Source organism: Paramormyrops kingsleyae, chromosome 1 (assembly GCF_048594095.1).
Source record: "Paramormyrops kingsleyae isolate MSU_618 chromosome 1, PKINGS_0.4, whole genome shotgun sequence".
NCBI lineage: Eukaryota > Metazoa > Chordata > Actinopteri > Osteoglossiformes > Mormyridae > Paramormyrops > Paramormyrops kingsleyae.
This window is the reverse complement of record NC_132797.1, coordinates 70685604-70701283: the sequence shown is the minus strand read 5'-3', so window position 1 is coordinate 70701283 and position 15680 is coordinate 70685604. Positions and strand designations below refer to the sequence as shown.

Below are 15680 nucleotides of genomic sequence, written 5' to 3'. Positions count from 1 at the left end.
TCAATTTCTGGCAGAATACGATTTTGGTATCGATTTCACCTTCGGAAAAAACGAATTAATATCTGTTTGTTTGTTTGTTTATTTGTTTGTTGATTTATTGATTTATTGATGCCGAGATAAATGAATACTGACAGCAGAATTAATGGTTGGAATATCTTTACGAGGGTCTACATGGTTATGCAGTATAAAAGTTTATAAATGCATATTAATGTTTGTATTTGATTTTAAGTTGTGGGTTTACTGTTTATAATTAGAGTTTATCATATTATTTTGAGGTAGGCTTACTTTAATATCCGCTCAACTTCTCCCACATTTTACATAAATTCAAGCGTTATAAACTTTGTTGATTATAGTGATTTGAAACCGCACACGCCCAGATAGATATTTTTATGGTAGTATGTCGCAATATTTCCTCTATCCTTAACATATCCCGATTTTTTTTAACATTGCCTGTTGTATCTGGCAGTCGGAACTCAAATTGCCTTGGGTAGGCGGTTTGACGGAAAGTTTGCGGTCGGACCATTTCTGTTCTGCATTTATTATAGTCCACTTACACTGGGGAAGTGGCGCTTATGTACAATTATGAAAGCAACATGGGCATAGCAAAATAGGAGCATTAATTGAATACGCGCTGTCTTTAGATTGTTATTCAAGGATGCAGTCACGGATTTTGTGCAATGGCACAGTCGCCGCTGTTGCCGCCAGAAGAATGCGAAACATTTTGGGGACTGTCATGGGAAAAGGAGGCTGGAGATGCAGCGCACATGAGGTCAAACTCCTTAACACGTCGTCAGGTGAACGTTTACTTGATGTCATCCCTAACTTTGCAAAGATATATATTACGCAATTATGTCCCTTAGTTGGCTATACGTGCTTTCTACAATCTGTATATTGTATGTTGTGCTAGTTAAAAAAACATAGCAAATTAGGTCCCAGTGCTTACGTCATTGCCCTGAGTTGCTGGCAAGTACCCTTGACCCACTAAATGCAATTTCCTTATGTCAGACACGTTCAGTTGAAATTCAATTTAATTAATATGTAAATATATGAAGATTGTTTAAGACTCGTTCATCACAATTTAAAGTATTCTCTTTTACAAATAAGCTCTTGATTTTAATCACTGAAGTATTTTTTTGTTGTCGCATGGAATTCAGGAAAAATAAGTCTTTTTGTTTTCATTTTTCAACCAGGTGGTACGGTGAAAATCGGCGAAATCTCATTTCAGTTGAAAGCCCCCAGAAACCCAGAACTTGTGCCAGTCAACCACAGTATGTCACGTCATGCATATTTATTGCTTATAAGAACATTTACCAAGTGCTTAATGCTGTTTCAGGTTCTTGCTGTAATAAAATGGATGCCAAAAAGTCGTACATTTTGAAGCTCTGTATTATTCGGTAAAGGGGAGTATGGTGATTCAGATCGAGCCGCTGTCATTCCTGTTTACCTACTGTCCGTGTGCCGCGGTGTTAAACCGCTTTTTCGTGAATGTCTGGTAGGGGTTATTGACTGGAGTACAGTGTAGAGTTTCTGGCATTAGACCTCTTCCCTGCTGGAATCTTGGGATGTTAATCATGCGTATCTTGCTGTGACAGTGACAGAGTCAATATCGCCGACTGTGGTTCAGCATCTCCGCTGGATCATGCAGAAGGACCTTCTGGGCCAGGATGTGTTCCTCATTGGGCCACCTGGTCCTCTTCGTCGCTCCATTGCCATGCAGTATCTGGTATGATACTGCTATCGCGCTGACCTTTTTAAAGATCTTCCTCTCATTGTTCTAATGTGGAACAGTTGCATAAACTTCCTTGCTGTCTGATATCCTGCAGTTAGCTATGTGTAACCTGTTCTGTTTGCTTACTGTAAGTTAAGGCTGTCTGAAATTATAATAAATTGTTAGCATAATGATTCATTACATAGCAGCATAGCCTTACGGTTCCAGGGTTGCAGGTATGAGTTTGTCGACTTTTGGGACTCTATTCCTGTGTCTGGAAGGTTGCAGGTTCAAATCCCATGGCCATGGAGTAATTATATCACTGTTGCGCCCTTGAACAAGACCCTTAACCTCAACTCCTCAGGGATGCCAACTGAACTGGCCCTGTGCCCTGACCCCAAACCTCACTCTCACCTGTATATGTCAGGTGTCTCATAGGAGAGTAAGATGCGATATTTGGAGATTGAATTTCTATCTGTATGATGACAACAAAGGAATTCTATTCTATTCTAAATCTATTAATTTATTGTAATTTTAACCATACACAGTTACTGCAGTACACAATTAAAAACAAAACAGCATTTCCCTGGGCCCAAGGTGCTACATAGATTAACAGAAGACTAACATGTAACAACCTGACAACACAGAGTGCATAGTGTGCAATCTGTGCAAACATTGCAGGACAGCTGACACCGTGAAAAGGGCAAACAGCACAGTTAAGCCAGTACTGATAAGGTGCAGTTTGGCTGTGCAATGCAGTAGCAATAACATAAAAAGTAATTATAAACATTTCACAGGGACAATGTGAGAAATACAGGAGAAACGTAATATCAATGTACAATGAGGTAGCAATAAGATACTGTAATATATAGCAGTAAACATAGTAAATAGTAGTGTGGGTATGTGGCTCAGCGGCCTAAGCCTCTGTGCCTCTGATCAGAGGGTTACTGGTTTGAGCCTGACCTTGGCACTTGCCAGTCCTTGATCAAGACCCTTAACCCCCAGCTCCCTGGGTGCTGCTATGGGTGGCTGCCCTTCGTGGCCAGCTTGCTCTCACCAAACAGAGAGCAAGTTAGGGGACGTGAAGAGAATTTTCCCATAGGGATCAATGAAGTATCTGTTATTATTAAACATAATAAATAGCAGCAAACATATTGCAGTGGGGTATAATGGTGATCAGTATCGTGTTAATATGTGTGTGTAGTATCTGATCTTGTGTTTGGTATCAAATCAGTCCCTGAGAGTTCAGTAGTCTGACAGCATTGGCATAATTTATTCTATATATCCTTTTTGTCATCTCTTTTGCTGGTAAATGTCATAAAGGGGTTAATAAATTATAATAAATAGATATATACATGAACACATACCAGGGATACAATGCATAAAAGACTTCTGACATTGTTATTCCCAGTACTGACCATATGCTGACATTCAGTCCTGGTGATGCATTGCCTCATGCCAGATTGTTCAGGTGGTTGTTATCCATCTGTGTATACTTTTACTGAAATTCCTTTACATTGCTGTTAGTTGTTATGAATAATGTTTTATTTATAAGCAGTTTTCTCCAAGTCAATAAAATTATTCAGATTCTGATTGTTAATGGTCAGCATTTATCCCTATACAGGTTTCACTTTTAATGGTATTTGTTTGATAGGTTGCATACCAAAAATGTTGTTTTATGTATATCTATATAATTTGTGAGTAACTAAATTATATCCACATGAGACAAAATGCACCAGTGATTAAATAAATCTCTGTCATGCAAATCCCATAAAGGAACAAAGAACAATTCAGTTTTCTGGGGTTTCCTCTAGGAGCTGACCAAAAGGGAAGTGGAGTATGTGGCCCTGTCTCGGGACACTACAGAAACGGACCTGAAACAGCGCCGGGAGATCCGGGCCGGAACCGCATTTTACATCGACCAGGCAAGTCGGCGAGTCACCTGCCGTGTCCAGGGGTTGGACACGGCTGGATTCGTTCTGTTCTAAAAATAAGGCCTGGTACTCTTTTCCCTGTGAGTACGAGACGTCTGCGAGAGATGGGGGGGGGGGGTCACATGTGATCCTGTCAGGCCTCCGGCAGCGGAACCCCATCCACTTAATTAACACTTACCAACGGTGGACCCAGCAGTCAGCTTGGAAGTCTGCTGCTCGAACACCTGCATAGCGCAGACGTCTGTGAAGATCTGCAGCTCAGCAAGGACCTGTGAGATTCTTAATTATCAGATTTGCGAATCGAAATGGGCTCCCAGCGGAGATCTCCCACAATCCTACAGTCTGTTAGGTGCTGCTTTTAACAATACCATCCTTAGGTCTGTCACACACCGTCGATGTTTCGGCGGGAATCCAGAGACGTATACACCCCGAATCTATCTTAGCGTTGCCTCTGTAGCTGTCAATATGCAAAACATCCGAAACGTACGTTTTGATACATGTTGATGGTGTCAGATCCGGCTGCTTTTGAGAATTTCAAGGACACCGGAGGACTTGGAGTGTTTGTGACGAAGCACGATCGCACACACAAAGCCTTTTAAAAATAAACTCTTCAGCTGATTATAGCCTAATCTCAAAGAACGCGAACGGGTCGCCACGGCAAACAAGAGAAACCCAGGTGACCAGTGTTTCCATGGAAACCCACACATAGTAGTCACACTAATTACCGATCGTGTTAATTAAAACATGGAATGACATATGGTTCTTTAACTCTTTTTTTAATACGGAACTGAAGTTGAATTGTGGTAATTAACTGGCCTACAAGGATTTTTCTATGAATTTGATTTTATTGACATTTGAATTATAGAAAATAGCCTGCAGAGTGCATAGAGGCATAATATACTGTATTTTAGCCCCCAGGAACATTGATTTTTTTTTAATTACAACATGATGGAAAGGGGATTAGCGCAGTCAGCAGAATGATACTCGGATCTATAAAGAAGGATAAATATTATGAGTTTCCAGCTGCAGTCTGCTAGGCCTCAGCGTGATTAAATTGAGATTCCCTCAGAGTGTGTTCCTCTCAGGGTTGCCCGCTGTCTCGCCCGGGTTCGAGTGTTGCCTTGTTATGAAAGGTGATTCTCCTTTCCTCAGCGTGGTTTGAGGGTGATCCATGTGTTGTTTTTTTTTAAATATTATTTGTGTTTGGGAACTTTTGACCCACGCCGTCCGTATTATGAAAGAAGAGTGTCAGAGTAGGACACAGAAATACCGTGAACTCTCGCATCTACGCGTGACACGACTGTATTATCAGTGCAGTCGTTTTTTTTTCCATGTGGTTACGTTTTCAGTGACGAAAGTGGAAAGTGTTCTCAACCTTGGTGCGTGTGTCCTAAAAACATTTCCGGTTAGCTTAAAGTGCTTGAAACACTCTCCGCTGCAATGTGCCATCAAACAGATAGCTCATAGCTGTCAAGCAAGTCCACATTCACATGGAATTTCTGCGTGTAGTTTTATTTTCACATGCACACTGCCTGATCGATTTATTTGTTTGTTCTCCTTACCGTATTACACACTCCCCAGCCAAAGGAGCCATTTCTAAAATCCAACTTGAATTTTAAAACTGCACAGTTTCACCAACAACTACCAAAGTGTACAGTCTATTACATTTATTTCTTCATGTCAAACCAGTTTAACCGCAAATTTGTTTATGTTAATGTTTGTTAATGTCTCTACTAAATCAGGCTTGCGCTGTAGCCAGCTTTGCCCTGAACATTTTTAGATACATGCTGGATAATTGATGGTGCGTGCCCGTCCCTGCATGAATATTTATAGACACCAGTTAGAGTCACAGTTGGCATCTTTCAGCGTAGAATGAGACCCATCTGAGCGTTTGTCTGGCGGCACAGTGGTACACCGGACAAAGAAGAAGAAAACGATGAATGTGCAGAAATAAAACTGGCTGGTTGAAAACTTGCCCCACTACAAAGAATTCAAAAACAAGGCCGAAAAGTATGAAATCATTGGTTTATTTATATTTTATTATATATAACCCATGACTCTGTAGAACACACTGCTACAGCCATTGTCAGACAGACACCCTCTTTCTTTATCAGTCGTTACAGTCAGGCATTGAGTATTTGTCACCTAGAGAGAATGGTTATTGACAAATAAACAATTAGTAAATTACCAGTTGTTTTAGATGTACTGGTCTCTTTATATTGCAATATCCATTCACCCGTCTTCTGTAGTTACTTATCCAGGAGAGGGCTGTTGTGCTTCTGCTACATGTGAAATATATACGATACAAATTTCCTAAAGATTATGATTTTCCCCACTTTCACTCAACTGGAAGTGACATATATACACTAAGTAGTTCATTAACCAACCAGATAATATATTAACAGGTAACATGTGCCAACTTGTAATATATCGATATTTATTGAACATCTCGATATGAAATTTGTAAAAATGGAGCAGGATGAGAGCAGTTAAGTGCACCCTCTATATGTTTATGTTTGCTGCGGCCAATAGAAGTGCTTGTAACTGCCCGAGGCACCTGATTGGCTAAAATTGAGAGCAGCAGAAGGGCTCCTGGGAGTGAGCTGCCTCTTGGAGCAGCTTGCAGTGGGAGGAGCCTGTCTTCCAGGTCATCTGACTGTTCCTCCGGGACCTGGGCTCATTCGGAGACCTACATTCTCAGCTTAGTGTGTCAGCCTTGCCGGATATTAATTGAGATTAAAGTTATTGTGGGTGCAGTGTGCAGTGTGCAGTTCCTGCTTGACTTCCTTCAGTATCCAGGAGATGCAGGGACACATATTTTCCAACTTTCTGAAATCGATCTTAAAACAGCAGTATTGTATTGTGTTTGCTTGCACCAAATTCCTGCTTAATTACACTCATTCACCAGCTGAATAAAAGCAAAATAAATGTGTTTATGGGGGGGGGTGGAGCCAATCCTAGGCACTATAGAGCAGAAGGCTGGGGTACGCCCAGGACGGGACAGCAGTCCATCACAGGACACATATGTTTGCAATTTATACAATTGATGTCACTTAGGCTGAATGAATGTCTTTGCATGTGGCCGAAAGCTCCTGTAATAGAAGGAGAAAAGGCAAATGCATGCATGGCGCAAAAGCAGGATTGGAACAGCCAGGCCTACCGGAATCTACCACGGTGCGGCCTTCCGTCTCGAAGATGTTTCAAAGAAAAGGGAGAAAACTGGACAGAGCTGCTCACTTCTCCTGCAGTTAGCGTGGAGTAGCAGCAGAAGTGAGAGGGTGTTCTTACTTAATGAAGCACACATGCAGCCTGTTGGGTAATTTAATTACAGGAAGGGCTCCATGAATTCAGGATGCAGTGAAACTGGAGTAGGAGTCATGCCATGCGAAAACACTGTGTCAGAGCGTCTTCCTTCTTTGGTTTTCCACTGTGTTTTCTACTAAGCTTTCAGTGTGGTAGGCTCTTCCTAGACTGAAATGATATAGATTCCATAACCGGGCATTAACAGATCCTTGCCTATTGAACGACCCATACCATCTGAGGTCTGTCGTTCTCCAAATAGTGCAAACAGAGCATAAATCCAGTAGGATGTAATCTATGGTATGCTAAGTGAACACATCGGTATAGACACATGGCCAAGTGCAACCCAGCCAATCAACTGCCTGCAGCCTCCTTTTAGATCGGCAGATGATTGGCTGCTCACTGTTGGTCCCGCCCACCACAGCTTTGTATCCACATGAGAGGAACTGTTGATGCACAGTATGCTTACTCTCCTTTAAATGTCGAGGGGAATCATCATTTTAGAGCTTCACTTATCCATGCTGCTGTTGCACTATCGCCGACTAATTCTTCCAAGTGTTTTTTATTATGTCTTCCCTTTTTTATGCAATTTCACCACGTCTGCATCACTGCCCTTTAAAATAATTATGTGATTACAGTGTCTGTGACAAAAATGTATTTGGAGTCAAGTTTAGCATCTGGCTGCATTTTAATTGGGTTTCTTCCCATAGAGGCAAGCCTATATTTTTATGTAAACCAAAACCTAATTACATGGCAACTGTCATTTTGGTTGCCAGAGTAGTTGAGAATTTCCTCTCATTGACGTCAGTATCATTTGATTTTTTAATTTTATGTCATTTGATTTTTTTTACACTTATGCTTGTAATGTCAGTGTATTTCATGCTTGATTTTTTTTATGAATAAAAATTAGGTAAATAGAACTTGAATCTCAGATTGTATGGGTAAAATATACTCCTGAAAATTCCACAAACAGCCAAGTGGTAATTGCTTTTTTGAAGATAATTTCAAGCAAGTTCACATATTTTCTGGTGATGTAAATGATCTGTGTATCATAAAGAAACATTGGTTAAGTCAGTCGACGCTTTGAAGGTCCATAAATCATTTTTTTCTCAATGACAACTATCATTTCTAAATCTAACAAGAAATTATTACTTTAATTGCTGCTTTTTTCTATTACTTTCTATGTTTGGCTGATCTGTTTACTTGGGTACCATTCATCCATATTCCAGCCTCTTATTCTGGTGGGGTGTGTGTGTGTGTGGGGGGGGGGGCTTAGTTTTTATAACAATACAAAGTGGGGGGGTGATATTGCTTCTGTAATATTTCCATATTTCTATCAGGGCTTTTGTCGGCAGCTTGTGTTCAGTGATGCGCTTTCGGTTGAGTGGAGCAGTGGCCAGACGGGGAGATAAACGGTACCCCCCCCCCCCCCCCCAGTGTGCGGTGCGAGCCGCAACTCAGGGCCGCATCCTGATCCTGGAGGGGCTGGAGAAGGCTGAGCGCAACGTGCTGCCGGTGCTGAACAACCTGCTGGAGAACAGGGAGATGCAGCTGGAGGACGGCCGCTTCCTCATGTCCGCGCAGCGCTACGACAAGCTGCTGCAGGTGAGCAGTGCCTATAGCCCTACTCCGGCAACGTTGGGGCCGTAGTCAGAAAGCTGTGGTTTTGTCTGTGAAGCAAATGTCAGTGTTGAGTAGAAGACCAAAGTCAATAGTATAGATAGATGGATGGATGGTTCTCCAAGGAAATTGCAGAAAGGAGAGGAAATACTGTAAATGGCGCTTTTCCACTGCCACTAAGAACCGTGCTAGAGCCGTACTGCGAACTTGCTACTTTCCATTGTACAGTATGTGAGCTGTACCTGAACTGTAACCGCGCTGACATGGCCCTGCTTACTAGCATGACCAAACCGAGCTGGTTGTTCTGCACATGGATTACCTGAAAGAAAGCATATATTCCATATATAATTCATTATTAGTAGTATTGCACATCGCGATGTATTGATGCATTCCCAGAGACTCGGAACATGAAAATTTCTAACCTTCTACTTAAAAAAGTACTATAGAACCGCTAGTTGGAATGGATTTGATAATGTAAAATTACGCAACCGAAAGCTAATTCTGCTAGAGTTTGATACTCGCATATCACAGCGATTCCACAGACGTGCTAATAGAAATTAGCACACAGAATAAATTACAATAATTGTACATAATAAATCATGCTGTACACCGTGTGGACAGTATATATGAGTTTCTTCGGTTTTACATCACTGTCGCTCTCCAAACCCGGCAATGCCTTTACTGAGCCGACCCTTCTGCAGTGGAACTAGTGTCTCTTTGCGTTGCGGTTCAGGTACGAGTCGGTTCCTGTATGCCAGTGGAAAAGCGCCAAAAGTGACACATTAAAAGTGACAGATTACACTAAACTTAATCCCCAGGGGGGGTCTGTGTGACTCACGGGTTTTGGATACTGTGCATGTGATTGGAAGTTCGCTAGTTTAAATCTCAGGGTCGGCGGTAATTTTGCTGACGGGCCCCTGAGCAAGGACCTTGGCTCCCGATTGCTCCGTCAGCTGGCTGACCCCTGCGTTCTCAACTGAACGTCGCTTGCGGTGAAAGCGTGAGCCAAATAACAAAGAAACTGGTGAATCCCCTGTTGGCCGGAGACTCTCGTGTGAAGGCCCATTAGCGGCCTCTGTGGCTGAAGCAGCGGCCCGTTCACACGTGTGCACGTGGGCTGTGGTGCTGTTTACTGCCTATGTCAGCCCGTTTCGACATTTCAGACGCACAAGCCTGAACCTGACTCCCCAGGCGAAATCTTACCAACCGCCCTCCCTCGCATTACGCCTCATAGTTTAAGGCATCCCGTGATTGTCTAATTCCCCACCCAGTTTTACTCAAAGTTCATTCAGAATTTGGCAAATTTAATTAGCTGCTGGGAGTCTGCTTTGTTTAACGGGAGAACTTACATTCATACCTGCACTTACAGTGCAGTGCTTATGTGGGTGGTGTGGCCCAGGGTACGAAAAGCTGTAGTCTGCCGTCGTGTGCCGCTTATTATCGAGGAGGTTTTATTCTGTGCCTTTGCATGTTAATGTAGAGGTAGAGCCAGACAGTAAGACAGACAGACAGTTTCTGTATCAGTCAGTGGTTGGCAGTCAGTAAATTTAATTTTCATTCAAACAATAAGCTAGCATCTGTCAGTCTATTCACTCTCAAGACCCAGTTTAGGAGGTTGGAGCCCCTGGACTTAAGTTATTATTGGGGCCAAACCTACAGCATAAAATGCTGCTGAAACAACCAGAAAAATGACTGGGGCCTCCCGCAATTTGGGGCCCTGGGCTACAGCTCGTGTTTAAGCCTGGCCTTGGATCTATCTCGACGTTCCCCCTTGAGAATAAGGGAGTTTTTTTGTGCCGCTGTTCTGCTGCTACAAGTGACCTGCGGTGTGGCCACGGTTTTTTGTCACGTTGTGGCCTGTGTGGCTCAGGAGCACCCGAAGGAGGAGCTGGACGCGTGGAAGATCGTGCGCGTGAGTGAGGACTTCCGCGTCATCGCCCTGGGGCTTCCCGTCCCACGGTACACCGGGAACCCCCTCGATCCACCACTGCGATCCCGTTTCCAGGCCAGAGACATCTACTACCTTCCCTTCAAGGTCAGGACTCTTAATGGCCTCCTTTCTCTGCGGGTGGCCCTGCATCTGCTTCCGGAAGCCTCTCTTTTATCATGCAGTCACAACTTGACACTTTGAAGTTTATTTATTTTCATATTTTGTTTGTTTGTTTTTTAAGGATCAGCTAGAAATTCTGTACAGCATCGGACCAAATGTCACCACGGATAAGTAAGCGACGTCGCTAACGTTTATATTTACGCAGTTTACATTTAAATAAGCGTTTCGTAGTTTTGGATCACTGCTTTTCGTGTGCGAGTACTGCGGCCTGTCAGATGTCAGAACGATGCTTTCTGTTCTGACTTACCTAGAGTCTCACAGCTCCTGTCCTTTGCCACCACCCTCTGCTCACAAGAATCATCCAGCCTGGGTCTTCCCGACTTCCCTGTGGACAACCTACCCTCCGCCATTAAAGTCCTCGTAAGCGATTGGGAAGCCCCTTGTTTCCTGCCCTAGGAGTTTAATCTTATCATCTCTGATCTTTTTATACCTCTGCAATTTCGGTTATTTTTTCGTGACTTATACCACAGATTCTCTGGTTTACAGCTATTGACGCAAATGGATCTTGAAAGGATTAGGTGCATAATGGGTGCCCTGCCTTGCATTGAGGAATCTGGTGTCTCTGCTCACAGGACCTGTTCCCCATGATGTCTTGCCAGCAGCTGATCCAACGACTCTACCCATATGAGGTCATGTTAGGCAAGGAGGGCCGCAGCGCAGTGGAGGGGGTGCTCAGTGTAAGCCAGTCATCCTCGAGTCTCCGGTCTCCACACCAAAGGCAGCCATCAGTCAGACTGGCTCACAGACGTGATGCTGCTCTGTTTGATATGCCAGTATTAACTATTGTTGGATGTTTGCAGATGGTTTCTTCTCATCGATCTGGCCTTTTGTGTAGACCTTACATTCTCCCCATTTCCCTCTTGACTCTTTTAGTCACTCAAGGTTTATTCCCTCCCAAAATACACCCAAAAAAATCAGGGGAAACTATGAGTCAGAATTGGCCTGTAAATTGTCCCGATTGCATGCGCTGCAGTTGACAGATATTTTGTCCAGGTGATTCTCTGCCTGTTCTTCCCAGCACCGGTTCCTGACAGTCCAGATCCCAGCCAGATAAGCAGATAATGGAAGAACTGGATGCTTTTTGTCGTGAGATTAAACACCTTTCCCCCGCTATCCTTCCAGCTGCAGAGCTGACTGGAAACACCTCTATATCCTTCCTGCAGCGCTTTGAACTCCTTGACTCCAGACAGCAGCCCAGTCCCACTAGGGTGGTAAGCGTGGAGCCCTTAAACCGGGAGCAGACTGGCTGCGCAGCTGTCACCCTGCGTGTGTCTGACACGGACGTCACCCTCCAGGTGAGGTGCCATCATGGGGTCACCGTGGCCACTTATTCTTAGCACCCGAGGCCTACAGAAGATGAGCAGTGTTGCCATGGTGATATTTTAGCCGAAATGCTGGAACCCAGGTGCACCATGGGATAGGTTTGGTCTGTTTAGAGGGATTTAATTGAGTAGTAGTGGTGCCTGTTTTTTCTTATGGAAACCTGATTAAATCCTCTCTGTCCATGTGAGCTCCGGCCGCTGCCATTGATTTGCTGCTGTTTCCCGGCCTCAGGTTCCGGCAGGATCCCATCAACCTCGCACCCCCGACCACAGCCGCAGCTTCATCAGCACCCCCACCCACGCCCGCCTTCTGGCTGAAATGATGCAGTCCCACATGGTCAAGGATATGTGCCTTATGGGGGCCAAGGTATAAAATCAAGCCCGAACAATTCTTGGTCCATATTTTATATTTCAATGTGTAGAGTAAAACCTTCGGGAAATGTTAATTACATTTAAACCATATAGTTATCTGAGATGATTCTAGGTATGCCTTACTGGTTCATTTAAGTGGTCCAAAAATAGAAATAATTTAAAACTGAATATGTAGAATATCTTAAGACAGGATTTCCCAACCCAGTCCTTGGGGGCCCACAGCTGGTCCACGTTTTTGCTCCCTCCCAGCTCCCTGCCAGAAAGTCAAAATTTTTGCTCCCTAAAGGGAGCTGGGAGGGAGCAAAAACACGGACTGTCTCCAGGTCCCTATAGACCGAATTGAGAAAGACTTTCTTAGGGCATATAACTGAAAATGATCTGTGCTTGTCTGTCATGGAAAAACGACTTATTAATTGTCCTTCTGAATATGATCTTTCCAGGGTTGTGGCAAGTCTGTCATCGCCAAGGAATTTGCTGAGATGCTGGGGTACAGCACTGAACCTGTAATGCTGTATCAGGTAACGAGGCTTGTATTCTGTGTGCATATCAACTCGTCTCAGGGAGACGAAGAAGCGACGAACTGTGGTGATACTCAGCATCGTGACAACAAACCATCGTAGATTGGCAGAGGCCCTAGAATTGACTTTACCTTGATCTGGCAGTCTGATAATCTCTTCTTGTTTTTCATTCTTTACTGAGCTGATCTGTATGAACACCTTTAAAATTCTCCGGCTTGCCGGGGTACTTCACAACATGCTGTATTTGGAAATACATCTTGCAAGTGAATCTGGCGGCGTGACAGTCCAGTGAGTCACCACAGGAGAGCCGCGAGATCCGAGTCTGAAACTCCTCCTGGATGGGCTCCTGTTGTTCAACCAATGGAACTCTGTGCTAGCAAGGCATAGGTTATTGGTTTGAATCCCAGGGAGCACATAAATTGTGACCCCCCCCCCCACCATTTTGAGTTGCTTTAGATTGTCAAACTGTTTAGGTTTTTCGTTCCCACAATCCTCATTCTTATTGATTTTTAGCTACATATGCCATATTGGTAGTATATGCACACCATTTTCAAAAATCATTTCATTCATTCTTTTTCAGTTGAAGAATAAAAGAATGAAAACCATTCTTATAGGAAGAATTGATGCAAAGCATAGCTTCTCCACCTAGCAGGAATTTCTGTCTTCTTCTATGTGTTTTTTGTTGAGGTATAAATGTTAAGTACAAGACTTAGATTCCATGACGCCTCATGATTTGAGTTGTACGGAGATAGTAAATAATTAGCTTCATTTTTGAGGAGCTATGGTCCATTATAGCTTTAATGCTTAACACTTATATAGTGGAGTGCCAGTCCTATGAAATTAAATGGGCACAAAGCCTTTCCTATATAGCTACTATGTATTTATAGCCGGGGAGCTGGGTAGCTGATGAGGGTAGCGCCGACGTGCCGAAGGTTTCAGGTACGAGTCTGGGGCACGATGAGTCGCCACTCTGTTATGAGGTGGTATGTGCTGCAGTGCCTGTGATCGTAAGGTCATCAGTTCAAATCCCGCTGTCATCAGAGTGATGTTACTATTGGGCTACTGAGCAGGGCCCCTAACCCTTATTGCTCCTGTAACTGCTGTCTGAACGGTCCGTCGCTTTAAATAAAAGCTTCCGCTTGAATAAATGTAACATTTTTATCAAAGTGATACTTATATGAAAGATTAGCTTTCTGTGCTTCTTCAGCACGTCTTTTTGGTATTTATTCCGTTTTCAGACATGTGAATTGTGGAGCACCTGCATTTCTTTTAATAAGAGATGTTTTTTCCCCCCTTGAAAATTGTACAGCTGAAGTTAAAAACACTTTGCCAGCCTACGGTGGATTGTGTTACATTTCACTTCCTATTTTGTCTGTTGCTGCTTGGAAAATGAGTCGATTACATTAGTCAGAGGTCTCATGGAGCGGTGCCCAAAAAACAAAAAGTGCGAAAGGTCGAAAAGCGGGCCGTCGGCCATCGGGGGGATGTGACGCTTGTGATCCCTCGCCCGCAGACAGACGTGACACCTTTAACGATGCTGTTCCAGGTCCTGCTTGGAGTGTCTGTGTTTCATCAGCGGACGGCCTGTGTTTTGAAGCTGCTTAAACAGAGTAATTGAGTTTGGGGTGGGGGGGGGGGGGTAGTGGAAACTCTAGTGGTGGCCCAGGTAGTAAAACTTCAGGGGGTGTGTACAGGAACGCAGAGAATGAGTCAGTCCACTGCAGGACCTGGCCAGCAAAACGAAGGTGTCTGTGCTTCCGGCTAAGGAAACAGTATTCTGGAGGAGTTTTAAACACAGTTCACCTCATCTACACAGAAAATCCCTTCTGCTTTCTTTTTGAGTGGCTTCTGAAAAAAGTATTTGCTTGACATGTTCCAATATATGTGCTCAAACGGATTTTAAGGAAACAGCTTTTCTTCATCTGTAGATCAAGTACAGGACATAATTTCTCTTTTACCAGTTCTACTTAAGTCACATTTAGTACCGCGGCAGACGATTTCTGTTAAAATAATACAGATTAATAACCAGCCTATTTTTTGTCTCCCCATTTTGTCACTAGTGATTGAACAGAGACACACTTACCTAAATAGAACTCTAGGTAAGTGTGTCTCTGACTTTGAAATACTGGTTGGCACAAGTCAGTGGAAACCATCCATATCTCTGACACTTAATAACGAGGTTTGCATCATATGTGCGCCTGATGTAGGGATTCCTGGGAAGACGGGTTCTCAGGGTGATGTCATTTCCTGCCCACAGGACATGACTGGCCGGGATCTCCTCCAGCAGAGGTACACATTGCCCAATGGGGACACAGCCTGGAGGGTATCCCCGCTGGTCAGTGCAGCGCGAGAGGGCAAGCTGGTCCTGCTGGATGGCATCCACAGGGTCAACCTGGGCACCCTGGCTGTGCTCTCCAGGTCAGTGATCTCACCCTTTGGGCATCCAGAACGTTCACACCGCTTGGTGAATAAACCAGATTTCAGGAGCTGTGGCGTTTATCTTTCAGGTTAATCCACGACCGAGAGCTGGCCCTCTATGACGGTACCAGGCTCTTGAGGTCCGACCGGTACCAGATTCTGAAAGAGGAGATGAAGATGTCTGACTCGGAGATGGAACAGCGGTGAGCGTTAGGCAGTCTTAGCTGTTTATCGGGGGGGAAAAGAAACAGAATTTATCATTACAATATATGCAAATGAAAAATAACACAATAAAAAATAGCCAGAATTTATTTCATTCTGCACAAAGTTGTTAAAATCTTGTTGGATGGCTAGATGAGCACCGCTTCTGCTCTCAAA

At 43.8% G+C, this 15680-nt stretch overlaps 1 protein-coding gene across 1 annotated transcript in view; it reads left to right on the top strand.

Annotated features, from left to right (window-relative positions):
* Positions 1–509: 509 nt before the first annotated feature.
* vwa8 (von Willebrand factor A domain containing 8) overlaps positions 510–15680 on the top strand; it is a 73795-nt gene continuing 58624 nt past the window's right edge. Inside the window, exons 1-14 of the mRNA XM_072697881.1 lie at positions 510–794; positions 1191–1268; positions 1593–1723; positions 3523–3633; positions 8380–8547; positions 10433–10597; positions 10734–10783; positions 10924–11032; positions 11245–11349; positions 11836–11967; positions 12227–12361; positions 12807–12884; positions 15142–15302; positions 15392–15505. Of these exons, the coding sequence (XP_072553982.1) occupies positions 656–794; positions 1191–1268; positions 1593–1723; positions 3523–3633; positions 8380–8547; positions 10433–10597; positions 10734–10783; positions 10924–11032; positions 11245–11349; positions 11836–11967; positions 12227–12361; positions 12807–12884; positions 15142–15302; positions 15392–15505 (1676 nt within the window). The 5' untranslated portion in view covers positions 510–655. The remainder of the gene's footprint in view (positions 795–1190; positions 1269–1592; positions 1724–3522; positions 3634–8379; positions 8548–10432; positions 10598–10733; positions 10784–10923; positions 11033–11244; positions 11350–11835; positions 11968–12226; positions 12362–12806; positions 12885–15141; positions 15303–15391; positions 15506–15680) is intronic.